Here is a 17443-nt window from a genome sequence, read left to right on the forward strand (position 1 = left end):
ATAGATGATAGATAGATAGATAGATAGATAGATAGATAGATAGATAGATGTCAGGTGGTAGAGTGCCTTAGGTGCACTAAAATCCATTAGTCAATGTTGTAAAGTGCATCCAAAAGTTCAATGGGTCCCACAGCTCCCAGAATCCCTTGTGTTCATAGCTATGGCCTTTAAACTTGTGTTTGGACTTTTCCAGCTATCCACCCCCATAACTTTAAATGCATTTGTCTCCCTGAGGACTTTCAAGTGCACAGCAAACCCTTCCCATCACTGGCTCCCCTGAGTCTCTTCACTGCTCCTACACAACTTGACCATTAAGGAATTGATGAATGTGTGACAGCACTCTTTTATACCTGATGTGACTTCACATGCTTTGCTACAATGCTCTTGTGCATGCATTGCACTACACAATACGGATACCATTTTTTGCTGCCAATTCAACACTATATATGCTCCTGCTCTTCTGCCATTAATGATGCCAATAACGTGCTTTGCATTAACTACATTATGTCATCTGTTAGCAGAACCTCCAGTTATAAATGCGCTGCCCTCAGGTAAATATCTGTGCTTTACTGAAAACAGCGCAAGAGGGATAGGTCAGTCAGGCTTTAAGGGCATCTCTTTAACCCACCCTATCCAGAAAGACATTATGCAGTTTAATCTTTAGTCCAAAAACTAAGATAGATGGCTGTCCACCTAGCCTGTTCTGCAAATTCATTACACATCTAATCAGTTCCCATATTCCCTACTCAGTATAGACAAAGGCCAACAGTGACAGTGCCCAGGTGCACCGTGTAGATATGCTGTTTCTTTTCCTTCATGGAGGTACTATGCCAATATATTGCACTATGGGTTTCGCCATGGGGGTAAGATAAACTGGATATATGAAAACTTTAGGCATGCTGCTCGCCAGTTTGGGTGGCAATTACACAGTGAGATGCCAATTCTTAAAACTTGGATTTACAGGAGGAATGTGCTCTTATGAAAATCTGATAAAGGTTAAAGATAATAAATCAATATTGTTTGATGTCTACTGAACCAGGTCAAATCATTTGCTTACATTTAAGCTTTGGAAATGATTTTGACTATGGAGAATGTGTTTAGCCAGGGGAGAAATATGTCCGTTTCTGTTACACTTCAGCCTGCTTAGTATTCCCTGTGCTTCATATCCTATTCTTTAAGCTTGAAAAAAAATCTTAGAAAAAATAAAACAAATAAAATTTTCTGTTGGAATAAACATGTATCCCTCAAAATGTAATAATTTGTAGTGCCACTTTACACAGCACCTTTTTTAACAACTTTAAATCTTTTATGTTAAGTATGTATGTTGATATTCTACAGTTCAGAAATCATTGTAACTTGTGCTATGTAGCTATGTGAATTTGGTTAGCCACAATCATTATTTATTTATATAGCTCCAGCAAGTTACATAGAGCTTTATTATAGAATAGTCACAGCACAGCAAACTTAACACAGATTAACAAATGAAGGGTCACACATCATATCAAATAAAATTGTTGCTGGGATGTCTCTATTTGTATCTGAAATTGATGAATATCCCTCTATCATTTTAGTTGTGTTGCAGGTTACTAACATAATCTAATGGAAGCTCAAGGTTGGACTGATACATTTTGCCTAGGTTGCCAGGTTAATAACAATATTTATTTTGCCATGTATACCATGCAGCATTCACAGTAACATGTCATATTGACATCACAGCTACTGGCAGCCCATTCTGACCCAGCAGTACCATTCAGGTGGACACAAGCCAACTTTATGGACAATGCACATAACCAAAAACTGTTCTTTACTTAACCTATGCTCCCTGGTGTAAAGTATCCCAAGTACCCTAGTCCCCACTAAAATTTCTGCTATTTTATGATTACTAGACTAGTTATGTCTTATGCTCCTGCAGCAGTGGTTTTCAGACATTCCAAGGTCATAAAATTAAAGATATATAAAAAGACTACAGGGGTAGTATGTCCCACTTGTTCAACATGAGTTCAATGCATATGACTTGTACTGAACATACATTTTACCTATTGCTTTATTCACAAAAAAAAAATCTGTGTTATTTGTTATTTCTTAAGATGAACAGGACAAACAGGAAGACTGAAACTACTCCATGGTTGGTCCCTGTGAGGTAGATTACCAGCAAGTAAATTCCTCCATTTGTTCTTTGTTGTTATTATATGCTAGCAGAAGTCTATTATTTGTACACTGGTAATTCTACCTTGCAAGCATGGAGTAGCTTCAGATTCCCTGTTTGCCCAATTTAGTTAAAAATATAACAAAAAACATATCTTATTGTGATATAAACAAAAGTTTTAGGCATTAAGATTAGACAAAAAGTAATTTCAACACAAGCCTATTTATTGCACTCATGTTGAACAAGGTGGTACACTGTTCATCCTAAATGACATTCATATTCTTCCCTAGGTCCCTAGGGTACCAGACCCACAATTTAACCATTGCCCTAGTGAATCTCTTACAATTTTGGGACTTCACTGGATCTCCTATTTCCAGTCTCTTTGCGTCACACACTGTCAGATGGAAAGCAAAGAGTAAGGAGTGTGAGGTCTATTTGTTTTAAACCAAGTACCTACACATATGCTGAACTGGATTAAAGGCCTGTTTTTTAGTTAGTTGTCACCAGAATTTGATTAGCCAAACCAATTATTTGGCTGAAACTGACCAAACTGTATTAAAAATCTTTGCATGCCACACACTTCTTCACTAATTTCTAGTAGCTCCTACTTTAAATGCTGCCTCATGCAGCAAAAGTCCTGTCTAATCAGAAAGTTAACTACTATTTGGAGATTTGTAAATTCACAGGCAGGAGCTTAATAAAAGTAATTTACACGAGTGAGGCAGCATTTCTAAGGATGTGGGCATGATATCAGAGGAACTTCAACTTGGTCATATTTTATTGTGAAACCAAAAATAATATTTATCTAATCTAATCTAATTATTCTTCGTCTTCATATATTGTTTACTTTGGGCCCAGCTTACTATATAACAAAGTTAAATATGCAAGAAGACATTGCTACTGTTCTATAGCAGTATTAACATGGCTGTCACACACACTGGCCTCTCAAGAAAAGTGTGATGAGTTAATAACAATTCAGCCCAAATCTCACCCTTACATGCCTTACATTTGCTTGCCTAAAAAAAGAACTGGCACAGAAAAAAGTGTCATCTTCCAAAGAAAGTGGCAAGTGTGGCAATCTACTTTCTTCTGTGGTGCAGTAACTAACCTTGACCTGCACTAGTACCCTACTCTGCTAGTGCACCCTGAGAGGTTACGGTTATGGATGGTGAGACAAGCTGAGGACACAAGTGGGGATAATGATGTTGGGGCAAGGGGGGGGGGGAGCTTGCCCTGGGTTCCCTTAACCTTAGTGCTGATACCGACTTATTCTTACTCTAACCTCTTACTCACTGGCAATAGTAACCCATAAAAGGAGAGTTGTGTCTCACATGACATCGTCTGGGGTCATAGAGAGACACTTGCAAACTCGTGCTCCCTGCCCATCATGGGGTGTCCATATGGGGTGGGGGGTGCAAAGTAATCTACAAAAAGCAAACTCTTTTTCTACGTTACAGATAATGCCAAGGCTGTAGGAAATACATTTATTGGCAAAGCCTAGAAAGTCACTCACAGCTTTCATAATTGTGTAAAAAGTATAAATCATGAAAATGTGTTGCACTATATATAACACAATAACAGATAGTTTATTTGGGAAGAAAGGTTGCATCCTAATTCCACACTCCTGTAATTTACTCAGGGTTAATACTCATATTAAGTAATAGGGAACTCTTCTGATATTTAAGTTGTTCTCTGTGTATCTTACCTACTCACAATAGTACAGAAAAGAACAGCAGAACTGGCAATAGAGAAACACAGAAAACAGATTTAATTTCCTTTAGATGCAGGAAAAAGCAAAATTAAGCTCCATTAACAGTGGAAAACAGTGGATTCGGGGTTTCAGAGGTTCACATAGTCACTATCCCTACATACACAGATATATCTCAGTAAGTTTCTATTACACACCAATATCACAAACATGAGTATCTAATACAGAGGCCATATGTGGCCACATGATCAGTTTAAAGATGCTTAACATACTTTTAGAGTGAAGACAGATGTGGCAATTAGTTGCCACAATTTTAAATAAGCTGTAATCGCAGTAATGACAACATCTATCTGGAAACGTGTGTACAATATGTGCCACAGGACAAACCACCATTGTTATAGCCATTTTAGGATTTTTAAAAATCTTGGTGACTAATCGCCCATAAGCCACTACTAGTATTGTATATATTGCCAAGGTGGGAATATGGGGGGAAGTTCCCTTTGTTTGCAACCTCACCAAGTTAACAAATATTATAGTGTATGGTCACCTTTAATGACTTACATTGCCTGCACATCAGTTGTACTGACGAAGTAACCAGCACAGCCAGAAGGACCATAAATCAGCAGAAATACATACATATATATATACACACACACATCTATTATACCTCCCCTTTAGCAAAACACACACGGAGGCTCAGAAAAGATACGATGGAGCAAGTTTCAGGCTGCACTGGTTTCAGGGGAGTCAGGCAGAGAATCAGCACTGATAGGGTCCTGGGGCATAGGGTGAAACTCTATAGGGGGCACCTATGCTGGGCATCCCTACAGGCTCCCTTTCACTAAAAAGAACAAGTTACTAGTAGATGCTTTCTCAGAAGAAATGACACCCCCTCCAAGCTTTCCTGTCACTGTGCAGCCAGCCTCCCTCCCCCTTTGACAGAGAGCCAATAGTGTCCTGGTCTCCGCTTATCACTCTGCAAGTCTGGCACTTTCAATGGCTTGTTCCTGGGCATAGAATGTGAAGTCCTGGCTGAACCTGTCTGGTTCATTTATAGCTGCTGCAGCACCTCTTTCCCCAGCAGCTTCTCCTTTGCTTTTCCCTTTTTCTTACAGATTTCCTTTACTGAGCACCTTTCCTATTCATTCCCTGTCCAGCTTTTGTTCCATCTTCCCAGTTCCCGGGTTCTTCCTACCCATCTGGAAATGCTGTGCTTGGAATAATGGACCTGCCAGAAGTCTGTGTTTCGGAATCGCTGTCCTACCACAACCAGTAAGTTTGATGCTTGTAAACTCACAAAGGGTCATGGAAGGGCAGTCACCTAAATACTCCTTAACACTTTATGGTGTTGTACCCTCATTTGTTTTAAACATAGGCATCTGTTGTAGTGCAAATATATATATATATATACAAATGTATGGAAGTGTCCTTATTGGCAAAAGTTACATATACAAGATACTTATAGCTTTGTCTACATATTTTATAGTGGTATAACTGGGAGAAATTTGAGCACTAGTCATAAATAATCTTTGTATTATAAGGTTATAACTGGTAAAACTAGAGCCCTAGAGTAATGAATAATTTTTGTATTATAGGGGTATTATGGGGATATAACTAGGAGAATCTCAAGCACTGAATCCATGAATAATCTTTGAATGATAGAGGTATCATTGGGAGAAACTAGAGCAGTGGAGTAGTGAATAATCTTTGTATTATAGGGGTATCACTGGGAGAAACTAAAGTACTGTAATCATGAATAATCTTTGTAGTATAGGGTTATAACTGGTAAAACTAGAGCACTAGAGGAATGAATAATCTTTGTATTATAGGGGTATTATAGGGGTATAACTGGGAGAAACTCAAGCACTGGATCCATGAATAATCTTTATATGATAAGGGTATAACTGGGAGAAACTAGAGCACTGGAGTAGTGAATAATCTTTGTAATACAGGAGTATAACTGAAACCAGAGTACTGGAATAATGAATAACCTCTGTATTGTATGGGTATAACTGGGAGAAACCAGAGAACTGGAATAATGAATAACCTCTGTACCTTTGTATTACAGGGGTATAACTGGGAGAAACTAGAGTACTGTAGTCATGAATAATCTTTTTAATAAAGCAGTATAACTAGGAGAAACCAGAGTACTGGAATAATGAATAACCTCTGTATTATAGGGGTATAAGTGGAAGAAACCAGAGCACTGGAGCCAAAATATGAGGGTACAACTGGGAGAAACCAGAGCACTGGAGTCGTGCATAATCTTTGTATTGTAGGGGTATACGTGGAAAAAACTAGAGCACTAGAGTAATTAATAATCTTTGTATTATAAGGCTAGAATTGGGAGAAACCAGACCACTGGAGTCGTGCATAACCTTTGTATTGTAGGGGTATACGTGGAAAAAACTAGAGCACTAGAGTAATTAATAATCTTTGAATTATAAGGCTATAACTGGGAGAAACCAGAACACTGGAGCCATGAATATGAGGTATTAAATGGGAGAAACCAAAGCACTGGAATAATAAATATCCTTTGTATTACAGGGGTATAACTGAGAAAAAAACAGAGCACTGGAGCCATGAATATGGGGTATTTATTGGGAGAAACCAGAGCACTAGAATAAAGATTAAACTTTGTATTAAAGTAGTATAACTGTGAGTAACCAGAGCACTGGAATAATAAATAACCTTTGTTTTATAGGGGTATAAGTGGGAGAAACCAGAGCACTGGAGCCATTAATATGGGGTATGTCTGGCAGAAACCAGACCATTGGAGCCAAAATATGAGGGTACAACTAGGAGAGACCAGAGCACTGGAATGATAAATAATCTTTGTATTATAGGGGTATAACAGAAAAAAAACAGAGCACTGGAGCCATGAAAATAGGAGTATAACTGGAAGAAACCAGGGCACAAGACCCAAGAATTATCTTTGTATTATAGAGGTGTAACTTGGAGAAACCAGAGCAATAGAGCCATGAATAATCTTTATAGATATAACTAGAAGTGACTAAAGCACTGGAGCCATGTGAGGTATCTACTGGTGCTGTTTGTCTGTGCTGGCAACCACAAATACATTTAAAACTGATTTTACATTTAAATGCCATTGCTACAGCTTTGCACTTGCCTGGGGAAATCTTTAAACCAGGCTGCCCTGAAAATAGAAGTCCGTTCTCCAGCAGTGCCACAAAACAAATTCATAAACATAATTCCATATTTTTGGTCTTCCTACAAGTAGGCGGATAGAGTTAGGTGCTATAATGCCAGATATTACAAGTAGAATAGCAGGGTGCATTCTGGTGTAGTATTAGGATAGTAGTACTGTGTATTAAGAATAATCATACAGTACACTTGATATAGGGTGGTCTTTCATCAAGGGTTGTCACATTAGGTGCAAGATGAATTGCAGTGCAGTGTCTGGTGTGTACACTTCTCTAATGTGTTTTGTGTAATGTGTTTTAATAATGTGATGCCAGTTTCTCTCCATAAAGAGTACTGTTTAATCTGACTTCCTTTTTTCAGGTTCCTGGTCAGGCTGACTGCTGATGAGCGCCTCCTTACAACTGGATGCTTCATTAAGCGGGAACCATGCAGCCCATCCTCCCTTGCAGGATTTGGAAATCACCACAGTCCCAGTGGATCATCTGATACCAGTGGAGGCTACAATCCAACGTTCCAAGGGACACTTAGTGGCTTGGAATCCCCTTCCATGACTAGAAACCATAAACCTTTTGAAATACGTGATGAGACAGAGTCTCCTGCTAAGGCTGACTATACTGTGAGTGTAGCACCCAAACGTCTGTGCCTGGTTTGTGGAGATGTGGCCTCTGGGTATCATTATGGTGTGGCATCATGTGAGGCCTGTAAAGCCTTCTTCAAACGTACCATCCAAGGTAGAGTCCAGTGTGAGTGTCTTGCTCTTCTGTTGTACTGATAGGTGTATATATATAAAAGCACTTTGGACACAATTTGCTATGTACCCGTAATAATCAGTATTTTTTCTTTTACCAGGTTTGTAACCATGGTTAGTGCTTTCACATTTAAATCACTTTTTTCAACAGGAATGATTTGCTCCAGCACAGAAAAGAGTTGTCTGACTTTAATCTCCTTGCTTACATGGGGGAATTAACGCTTCATAGGGATGTTAGAACTCAATGCTGTCACTGAGCTCTACCACCGAATATAATAGCATAGTGTAGGTGCATTCCTATGAATTGACACATTTGTCTTCTTTGATGTGTTGTTTGTTAAACATTTTCCTGGCTAACAGCTAGGAAAGTATTCAAAATGTAACAGTATTATTAGAACTGCATGAAATCATTTAGGATACCCTAGGCTAATTTTTAAATTAATAATATCCAATTTGAGTTTTTGCTGCAATTTATGAAATGAATACAAAAAAAACAAATATTTTAAAATTTGAGTTTTCAAAACCTGAATTTTCAAGATTTGTCAATGAAAAAGATCTCAAAAATGCAAATGACAAAAACCATCAACTTAAACCTGGCAAGTTTCTGTAGAAGTCAGTGGGAGGTGTAGCTTTATTAAAGCTTAATTTAAGGTGAATTTTAAATTCATCTTTTTTGTAAATATGCTAACAGTTGAGAGAGTACTTTAATAGAAAGCTATGAGGTCCTGCAATTCTGAATTGAGAAAGCCAGTTGGATATCTGGCAAAATGTCTCCAAGAAAAACACAGCAAATTCAGTTGATTTGACTTATTACTACATATATACCATAACCTGGATTAATGAGAATCTTCACAAACATTTGAACCAACGTTTGTGAATGAGGTGCAACATGCAAAGGCAGATGGAAGCAGTGTGATTTACTGGTCAACTTCTATTGACCAGACGAAAGTCTCTCTTTGTGATCTGCTCCTGTCTATAGGGGTATGTAATGATATACCCATGGCCTATTTGCATGCTGTTTTCAAGCAGTTGCAAGTTTTGCACCCATATAGCTGCAATGCATGTCATTTAATTCTATCAACAAAATTTTGCACTAGTTTTCATTTACTGTAATCACTAAATTCTGGGAAAACCAATATATTGTTGGAAAAGAAATTGGTTATCACTATCCTTTATCAAGATCATAATACTAATGGTTATGGCTTTATCTCACCAAGTATTTATAATTGCCCAGTCTTGTCAGACATTGAGGATAAAATGCCCTGAACGATTGTTTGACACTCCCCTTTTATATGTACTTTAAAGAGACGAATTTGAGGTATTTTCATGGTTAAAGAAAAAATTTGTCGAAAAAACTCAATATACTTGAGAATATTTTTAAGACACAGATGGTATTTATTAAAGAAAACATCTGCAAAAAGTTACCAGAAACAACTCAATCAAGTAAAAGCTGGTTCAATAGAAGTAAATGGGAATTGTCTCTAACAACTTATTTATTTTACTAGTTATTAAAACATTCATGTTTTTTAGTCTCATTAAAAATGAATGCAACAATGTGATTCTTGCCACTATGCAACTTTTTCCCTAATGCCTAATTTCAGACATCAGCACAATAAAAACATAAATTTCTGATTATTTTGAAAATAGGGGCGACCTACCAGCATTCCTCCCTATAACATTTCTACATGATACCTCCAACAAGAGTAAGCTGTGACTGATTTTTTGAAGTAGAAAGATTTTTAAGGTCTTCAGTCTGACCACTGACTTTACAGATTTCTGAATATATCATCATCATAATCACATCTTCACCAAGGTTATGGGCCCAAAAGTTGGAAGATTTTGAAAAGCACTAGTATAGATAATAGAAATTCAGCATACTTTAACCAGAAAATAATTTCTTATGCGCTGCTTGTTTCTAACTCATGATCTTTGACAAAAATATGTAACATCTAAGTTATAAATCATAACGGCTGCAGCAAACAGAAAGGGAAACAATAAATCACATAACAGGGAAGTCTTCAGATTCTGTATGCAAGAAGAAAAAACACAAACCTATTTTTTATGGAATTTTCTTTTGCTTTCAACATACTCACATACTCAACATATTAATACCCTGGGTTTTCTATCTCAAATGTAAAGGCATAAGAAGGAATATTATTTTTGAAGACCTTCAGATTCATAGCCTTCTGGGCATATTGTGAGAATATTGTGAGAATATTGTGTATACTGCGTATATTGTGAGAATTATTTCTGCAAGAAAATAGCAGTTCCTTTCCTTATTTTGCTGTATTTTTAGTACAATGATGAAATGTTGCTAGATTTCAACTCCTCGCAGGTTCACTACCATACAATTAACAAACTGCTATGTCCATTTACACAGTCATAAAAATATTCAAAGCTGGGTGACTACTGATAATTATTCATGGAAATGTTTATAAAATGTAAAGGATTGTATAAGACACATATACATATATATGTACATGAGAAAATAAGATAAGCATTTAATGCAACAATATTTTAAAAGGGAAGTAGACTAAAGTAGCAAAAAAAGGTATACTTTTGCTTGCCTTTGTCTTTAAATATGCAACAAGTTAAATGTTACTACCGTGCTAGGATATTTTATATTTAATACAGATATATGGGCCCTGTAACCACACTTACCTTTGCAGGTAATATTGAATACAGTTGTCCAGCATCCAGGCAGTGTGAGATCACTAAGCGGAGAAGAAAATCCTGCCAGTCCTGCCGCTTTGCCAAGTGCCTGAAAGTTGGAATGCTAAAGGAAGGTAAGTAGCTGTCGTGGGATATTTATTGTGAAGATAATCCCTATAGTACCAAACACATGTTAGTCCTGTCTATCAAATCTCTTACTGCAGGAGTACGTTTGGACCGAGTCAGAGGTGGGAGGCAGAAATACAAAAGGCGCATGGAATCAGAGAATAGCGGAGTACATGGAATACAGATTCATCCAAGTCCAAAAAAGGCTTGTGAGTATTAAAATCAATAACTGTTTGTTGTGTATAATGCTTCTTATTGTACACTGCACTTTACATATAGTGGTTCTCTGTTCTGAGAAGCTTACATACTTATAATGATACTGACAATGGCTGGGAAAACAGTTTGCTACATCAACTCCCTATCTGCAGGGTTACTGCCATTCCAATAATGTCATAATTGGCCCTAATGTCATTTTTCCCTCTTGTCTAGATACAAAGATTGTGTCCAACCTCCTTTTGGCAGAACCAGAAAAGATCTATGCTATGCCTGACCCCACAGTCCCTGACAGTGATATTAAGACTCTGACAACATTGTGTGACCTAGCAGACCGTGAACTGGTGGTCATTATTGGTTGGGCCAAACATATTCCAGGTAAAAACTCATTAGACACAAACTCCTGCCCAACCAGAATAGCTCAGTCTATATTTACAGTATATTTTTTTTAATTACAATATTGCCTTCTGTTTAGAGGTGTGATATAACCCATTCTATATTATACTGTGCTAATTCCATCAATGTATTTCAACTTGATTTACTGAACCTCCCCACTGAATCTTTATGGTGTCTTTTTAGACCAGCTTCTCCTCTACCTGTTCCTTTTTTGAGACATTATTCTAAGGCATTCTCCTCAAATTGCACTGCTTACCTTATGTAACACAGTATTTATTCTTTTCACATCTTGCTAACACTTTCCAGCTTCTCTCTAGTACCCGTCTAAATCTCCAAGTCTAATATATGCACTTGTACTTTCATTGCAATTCATATTTCAGGATTCCCTTCTATCTAGCCATCTTTCTTGTGTCTTATACATTGCTACAAATTTTTGTGCATCTACTATTGTCCCTTCCCCTCTGCTATTAATGAGAGTCTATGATTGCCATTCTCCTATTTAAAAAAAAAAAAAAAAAAACCCTTGCAGGGTTTTCTTCACTTTCCCTGGGAGACCAGATGAGCTTGCTGCAGGGAGCCTGGATGGAAATTCTGCTTCTAGGAGTTGTATTTCGCTCACTACCTTACCAGGAGGGGTTAGTGTATGCCGAAGACTATATAATGGATGAGGTGCAGTCACGCATGAGCGGCTTGCGAGATCTCTACCTATGTATACTACAGTTAGTCCAAAGGTACCGTAAACTGCACATGGACAAGGAGGAATATGTGACACTGAAAGCACTAGCACTTGCAAACTCAGGTACTAAATGCACTGTTATTCTACAAAATCCCTAAATCAGTGGGTTATGGGCAGTCTCACAGTAACTGTGATATACAGTAGATTATAACATAAAATATAGCCAGTTCTCTATGATGTGTTAATCTCTTATACAGGTATGGGATCCATTATCTGGAAACATATTATCCAAAAAAAATCCAAGTTACAGGAAGGCCATCTCCCATAGACTCCATTTTAATTAATAATTCTGATTTTTAAATGATATTCTTTTACTCTGTAATAATAGAACAGTACCTTGTACTTCATCCCAATTAAATTATAACCAATCCTTATTGGAGGCAAAACAATCCTATTGGGTTTATTAAATGTTTCAATGTTTTTAGTAGACTTAAGGTATGGTAATTCAAATATCCAGAAAACCCCAGGTCCCTTGTATTCTGGATAACGGGTCCAATACCTCTACATGTCATGAATCAAAAGCTTATTGATTAAAGAGAAAATTATTCTAATGAGCAAAAATGAATATATTAATACTCTTCCAGCTAGTTGAACCTAGAAGTATTTCATTTCTGGAAGATGCTTCATTCCACACTTATTGCATTACAGACAGACATGAGTTGTTTAGCATGATGCTGCACCAGTTGTCAGTAACACTGTTTATGTTCAGACATAGCATTTAAAATTTATAAAAATTGTGCACAGATGTGCTGTTGGCGATGTACAGAGTATAACATGCCACACTGATGCACTAACCCATAAACATCTGTTACCACGTTGTGACACTGAGAAAAATATAGCTATCATTAAAATACAAGCTGAGTGTTCAGCTCTCCATTTTTAAATGAACATCAATACAACAAGAACAACCTCAGCTGCCAAAATAAAGACAAAAAGGAACACCAAGAGCCCCAATAGTGTAAAATGTTTTTACAAGGAGTAATGGTAAAGTAAACAAATTAATACTCACAAGCCAGGGTTACCAATAGGCAACCACTGTATAGGCAGGTGGGGAGATTATCCTGACCCCACTCAGGAATAAGAAGTCGCTCTCTGTAGAAGGAAGAAAAATGGGGATGACACCCCTCCACTCGGGGTGGACTCGGTATAATGATAAAACAAAACAGAGGCGCTAAAAGGATAAAATTAGCTAAAAACACTTAAAAACCCAATGGGTAATTCAGAGGATGTAGTAATGAACTTACCTCCTCCAGGCAGACACCAACAAAAGTGGTAATTTTCAATAATAATTTATTCACCACAATATTCTCAAGTTTCCTTTACTTTCTATTTTGGTTATTCCATTATTAACAACCTGCACCATTATTTCTCACTAGTGACCCCACATTTTTCCTTTCTGACAGAGTCTGACCCCCTCATGTTCATTCTCCTTAATACTGACCCCACACCTTCAACTCTTCTGTCTTAGTGCTGACCCCTCACATTCTTTCTGGTCCAATAATGGTCCAATCTGTTCCAGCACTGACCTCACATTATCATTCCTTCTTTTCCAGTTTCATCCTTTTATCTAATACTGACCCATCAGTCTCATAATTTCTGTCTCAAACGTGAGAATGCCCCCATATTTTTATCTTTTCTATCCCAGTACTAACAGTACACAATATGTTTATATTTTTTGCCTTAGCACTGACTCCACACATTGTTATCTTCCCCGCAAAGATAAACCCCACACATTCAACTGTCCTCAACCGTACCGTACTGATTTTAACTTCTCCACTATTGCAGAGAATAAAAACAAAGAACAATCCCAGCATCATCGAAAATACATGCCCAATGCCACCCATTTACTGCTCTGGAGGTGACAAACATGCAGAGAGGTTTAAAAGCAATATAAGAACTAAACATATAACTGTATACATGAATAAGGTAGTTTTTGCATATACTCAAATACTCTGTTCTTCTGACCTGTTCCGGCAGATGCAGTGCATATAGAAGACATACAGAGTATTCAAAAGCTACAGGACGTTCTGCAAGAGGCTCTGCAGGAACATGAGAGCAGTCAACACTGGGAAGAGCCTCAGAGAGCTGGCCAGCTTCTGCTCACTCTCCCCCTCCTGAGGCAAACAGCCAGCCGAGTTGTACAACATTTCCATGCTATACGGGCACAGGGCAGGGTACCCATGCACAAACTCTTTCTGGAGATGCTAGAGGCCAAAGTGTGACTTGGACACTATTTGTACAGAACAGACATGCTCCTACCACCCACTGCAGTCTTGCTAACCTTGCAATGTTCTAAAGCACCAACAGTGCTCTGCAGAAGGCAGGAGACTGTCAAGCAACAACAGGGAATATGAACCAGGTCCACTCTCACACTGCGCATAGGACTTGGCAAAAGACTGTAAATGGAGCAAACTCTCTTTTCTTGTGACAGGGCTATTGCAAAAAGACTTTAGGAAATAAAAAAAAACTATAAAGCCCATCAGAATTTAGGAGCTATAATATGTAACTTTCAGGCTCCTTTTTGTTTTGGATACAATTCTAGACACCAATTATTGCCCTTCTAGAGACAGTGCATATTAGAGACAAACAGAACACCACTAGGTTCATGTAAAGGCTACATGGTACCTAAAAGCTAACTTCTCTAAAACTGGTTACCACTGAAACATACAGCTCTTCTGAACCTTTGCCGAGTCTCTCTGACCATAGTGTAAAGATATGGGGCATACCTCCTGATCCAGGTACCTGATTGCAACTGTCTATATTTTAAGGTCCTTCTGTGTAGAAGGACCTTGCAACCCTGTGTTGTGATGCTTCTGTGATGTTGCCCCTCTGTGTTAGGTTACAGCTCTGTGACCCTGTTGGCAATTCAGTGTCTATTTGCTTTTTTGTCTCTTAATTTCCTGTGTATTCTGGCTTCCCGGCCTCTGTGTTCCTCTTGTATGGTGCCAAATGGCCATATGACCTTGTCCTTTTCAATGAAATGTATCAGAAAGTGTCACTTTCAAAAGGTGCCCCTGATATATTGTTTGCCACCATAGTTCTGCCTCCTGTACCACTAAACAGAAGACAAATGCTGCTGGCTTGTTAGTTATTTTGTGCCCTAAGAATAAGGCAATAGTATCCTCATACTATAAAAAAAGCAGTAACACATTTACGTAAGTAAAATACATAACTGGCATACTGTACATAATCCATCTCATAGTGTATTTTTTTAAGAATTGCAGTGACTGAGTACTGAATGGCACTCATCTATGTGGGTACAGACAAAGAAACCCCAGGTCTGATTAAACAACAACAAAAATCCTTTAATTTCTTACCTTTGTTCAACCATGGTTTTCTGCATGCTTTCACGATTTTGTATTGTCTGTGACATGGACTCATGTGTGTTAATTTCCATCTCTTTGCCTTCTCTCTACTGTCTACTTCTACATGCCAGTGTCACAACTCTTATTATGTTCAGTGGCATCATACTGACTGTACATATCTTCATTGTTTTCTTGTGTGTTTGTGACTTTTATTAGACCTATGACAAACGGAGTACAGAGATTTGGGCCTGTGGTAAGAGCTACAGTATGTACATGATGTGTTACTGAGCCAAGCTAAACCTTCATATTTTAAGACATATATCACTACAAACTCTGATCCTCCTCATCCCGAACCTCTATGTTTATAGCTAAGGACAGCTCTCTGTCTCTCTCATTGTTTGTGTTGATCAGTGGGTAATGAGACTGACATGTTCTTATCTTTTGGTTCTGTTTGCAAGAGTATTTGGTCTCAGGGCCAACTGGGGCCAAATGATCGAATTATAATGACGGGCATAGGCAAAGTCGGTCCGGGGACAGCATCAACGAGCCGATGCGGTCCCCGATCCGACTAGATTTTTAAACCTGCCCGATCGAGATCTGCCCGATTTCAGGCCCGATATCGGCCGGGCAGTCCCGTCGGTAGTGCCCATACACGGGCCAATTAGCTGCCGAATTGGTCTAAGGGACCTTTAGTGTCCATCTCTCCAACCACTGGTATTAGTGCATAGCCCTCTGTTTTTCACATTTTGAGTATAGGATTTCTCAAAAATAATACTGTCATTATTGCTCTTTATTATATTGCTTTCAAAAGAAAAATCAGTCCTGATATAATTAACCTGATATATTTAATAAAAACAGACCTTAAGTGCAAATTTATCAATAGGTTGAAAAAAGGTTTTATCATAGCCAACATGCTTGCTAAAGCTTGGACATTGTTTTAAACTTGCCATAGTTTCCTATGATACATCTGTCCTTTGGCATAATATTGTTTTTACACGGCTAAACTTTGCCAACATAGTAAAAACAAGAAAACAACAACAAAAATTTTTGACTTTGGCTAAAAATTGTAAACATGTATATTGTGAACAACTCAGCCACTGGCACAGGGATATACTGTAAGGAGCGGTGCTGTTTCCACACATAAAGTATTCCGTTTTTCAACATCTGTAACTGTTAAACCTCTGGCACAAGTTACTTTTTCATAATAATTCAGTTGATCCATCTCTGTGAGCATTAAAAGGACTGGAATCTATCTGGCAGAGCACACAAGGAGCAGATTTTGGCCAGAAAATGCACACAGGAAATTTTTCTTATAAATTAAAGCTAAAGAAAAAAGAGAAATAAATGTAATTGATAATACAATAGCTTTCTTAGCTGGTTATACAGGTTATAACAGAAGGTTATTTCTGGGGGACAGTTTATTCAAAATTATGGCAAAAGGCATAGATTTAGTGGGACCCCTGTTTTGGTGGGCCCTGTATAATAAATCCCTGACAGCCCTGTCTCTTAACAGAGAAGTCTACGTAGAGAGACAAGTAAAAAAATAAAGTGAGCGAATGTGATCAGGAAAGGACTGAAATTGTAAATCCTGGGGTCTGCAGGACTGTGAGTAACAGGGACAAAGCCTACTGAGCTGCAGGTGATTAATGGGCAGGTGCTAAGAGGGGAGGAATAATTTGAGCATTTGAGCGAGAGGCTTTGACTTGGCCACTTATCCCTCTTATCCTGATAAATTAGCTGCTGCTTGAAACTGACTGAGCGCCATTACTCATCCTGATCTCTGCACGCGATATCTTTCTCTCTCCCATATCCCTGCTCTTCATCTCTGCCTCTTTCAATGGTTCCGCTCTGCTGGCATCTCCATAGTCCCTACAAATAAGTCAACTAGACCTTCATATCCTTTTCTACACTGTTTTTCTAACATACTTCTTACTGTCCTTATGATTGGAATCAAACAAAGTGTGCCCTTGGCATTGTTGGAAAGCCAGGGACCCATGGTAAAGTCTGCACACAGACACACCTCCAGTGGGTGGGGGGTGGGAGGGCTAAGGTACAAATCCTGCACTTGAGCTCATGAGACTCAAGGTCTAGTGAGGCAAATAATGTGTCTGCCCTCCCCCAAAAGCAGCCCTGAAAGCTCCATGCCCTGTAAATATGTCCATTTTTTTATTTCCTATCTCAACTAACCAATCTATCTAATACAAATGGTATAAAACCAAAAGTAACCAAGAATTCTCACATTATTTGA

General features: G+C 38.2%; 1 protein-coding gene across 1 annotated transcript; it reads left to right on the forward strand.

Moving 5' to 3' along the window:
• The first annotated feature begins 4900 nt into the window (after positions 1-4900).
• Positions 4901-14669, forward strand: esrrb (estrogen related receptor beta). Its single transcript, XM_018096408.2, has 7 exons — positions 4901-5126; positions 7380-7750; positions 10437-10553; positions 10644-10754; positions 10975-11136; positions 11684-11953; positions 13868-14669. The coding sequence occupies exons 1-7, from the start codon at positions 5077-5079 to the stop codon at positions 14110-14112; spliced, it is 1326 nt and encodes a 441-aa protein (XP_017951897.2). The 5' UTR covers positions 4901-5076; the 3' UTR covers positions 14113-14669.
• Positions 14670-17443: the final 2774 nt, after the last annotated feature.

The sequence above is a fragment of the Xenopus tropicalis genome, chromosome 8 (assembly GCF_000004195.4).
Source record: "Xenopus tropicalis strain Nigerian chromosome 8, UCB_Xtro_10.0, whole genome shotgun sequence".
Classification (NCBI taxonomy): Eukaryota; Metazoa; Chordata; class Amphibia; order Anura; family Pipidae; genus Xenopus; species Xenopus tropicalis.

Excerpts from the sequence above, each read along its gene's own strand:
- esrrb (XM_018096408.2), top strand. The coding sequence starts at position 5,077 with ATGGACCTGCCAGAAGTCTGTGTTTCGGAATCGCTGTCCTACCACAAC. Across the intron at positions 10,554-10,643 it reads AGTTGGAATGCTAAAGGAAG|GAGTACGTTTGGACCGAGTC; the intron begins GTAAGTAGCTGT and ends CTCTTACTGCAG. Across the intron at positions 11,954-13,867 it reads ACTAGCACTTGCAAACTCAG|ATGCAGTGCATATAGAAGAC; the intron begins GTACTAAATGCA and ends CTGTTCCGGCAG.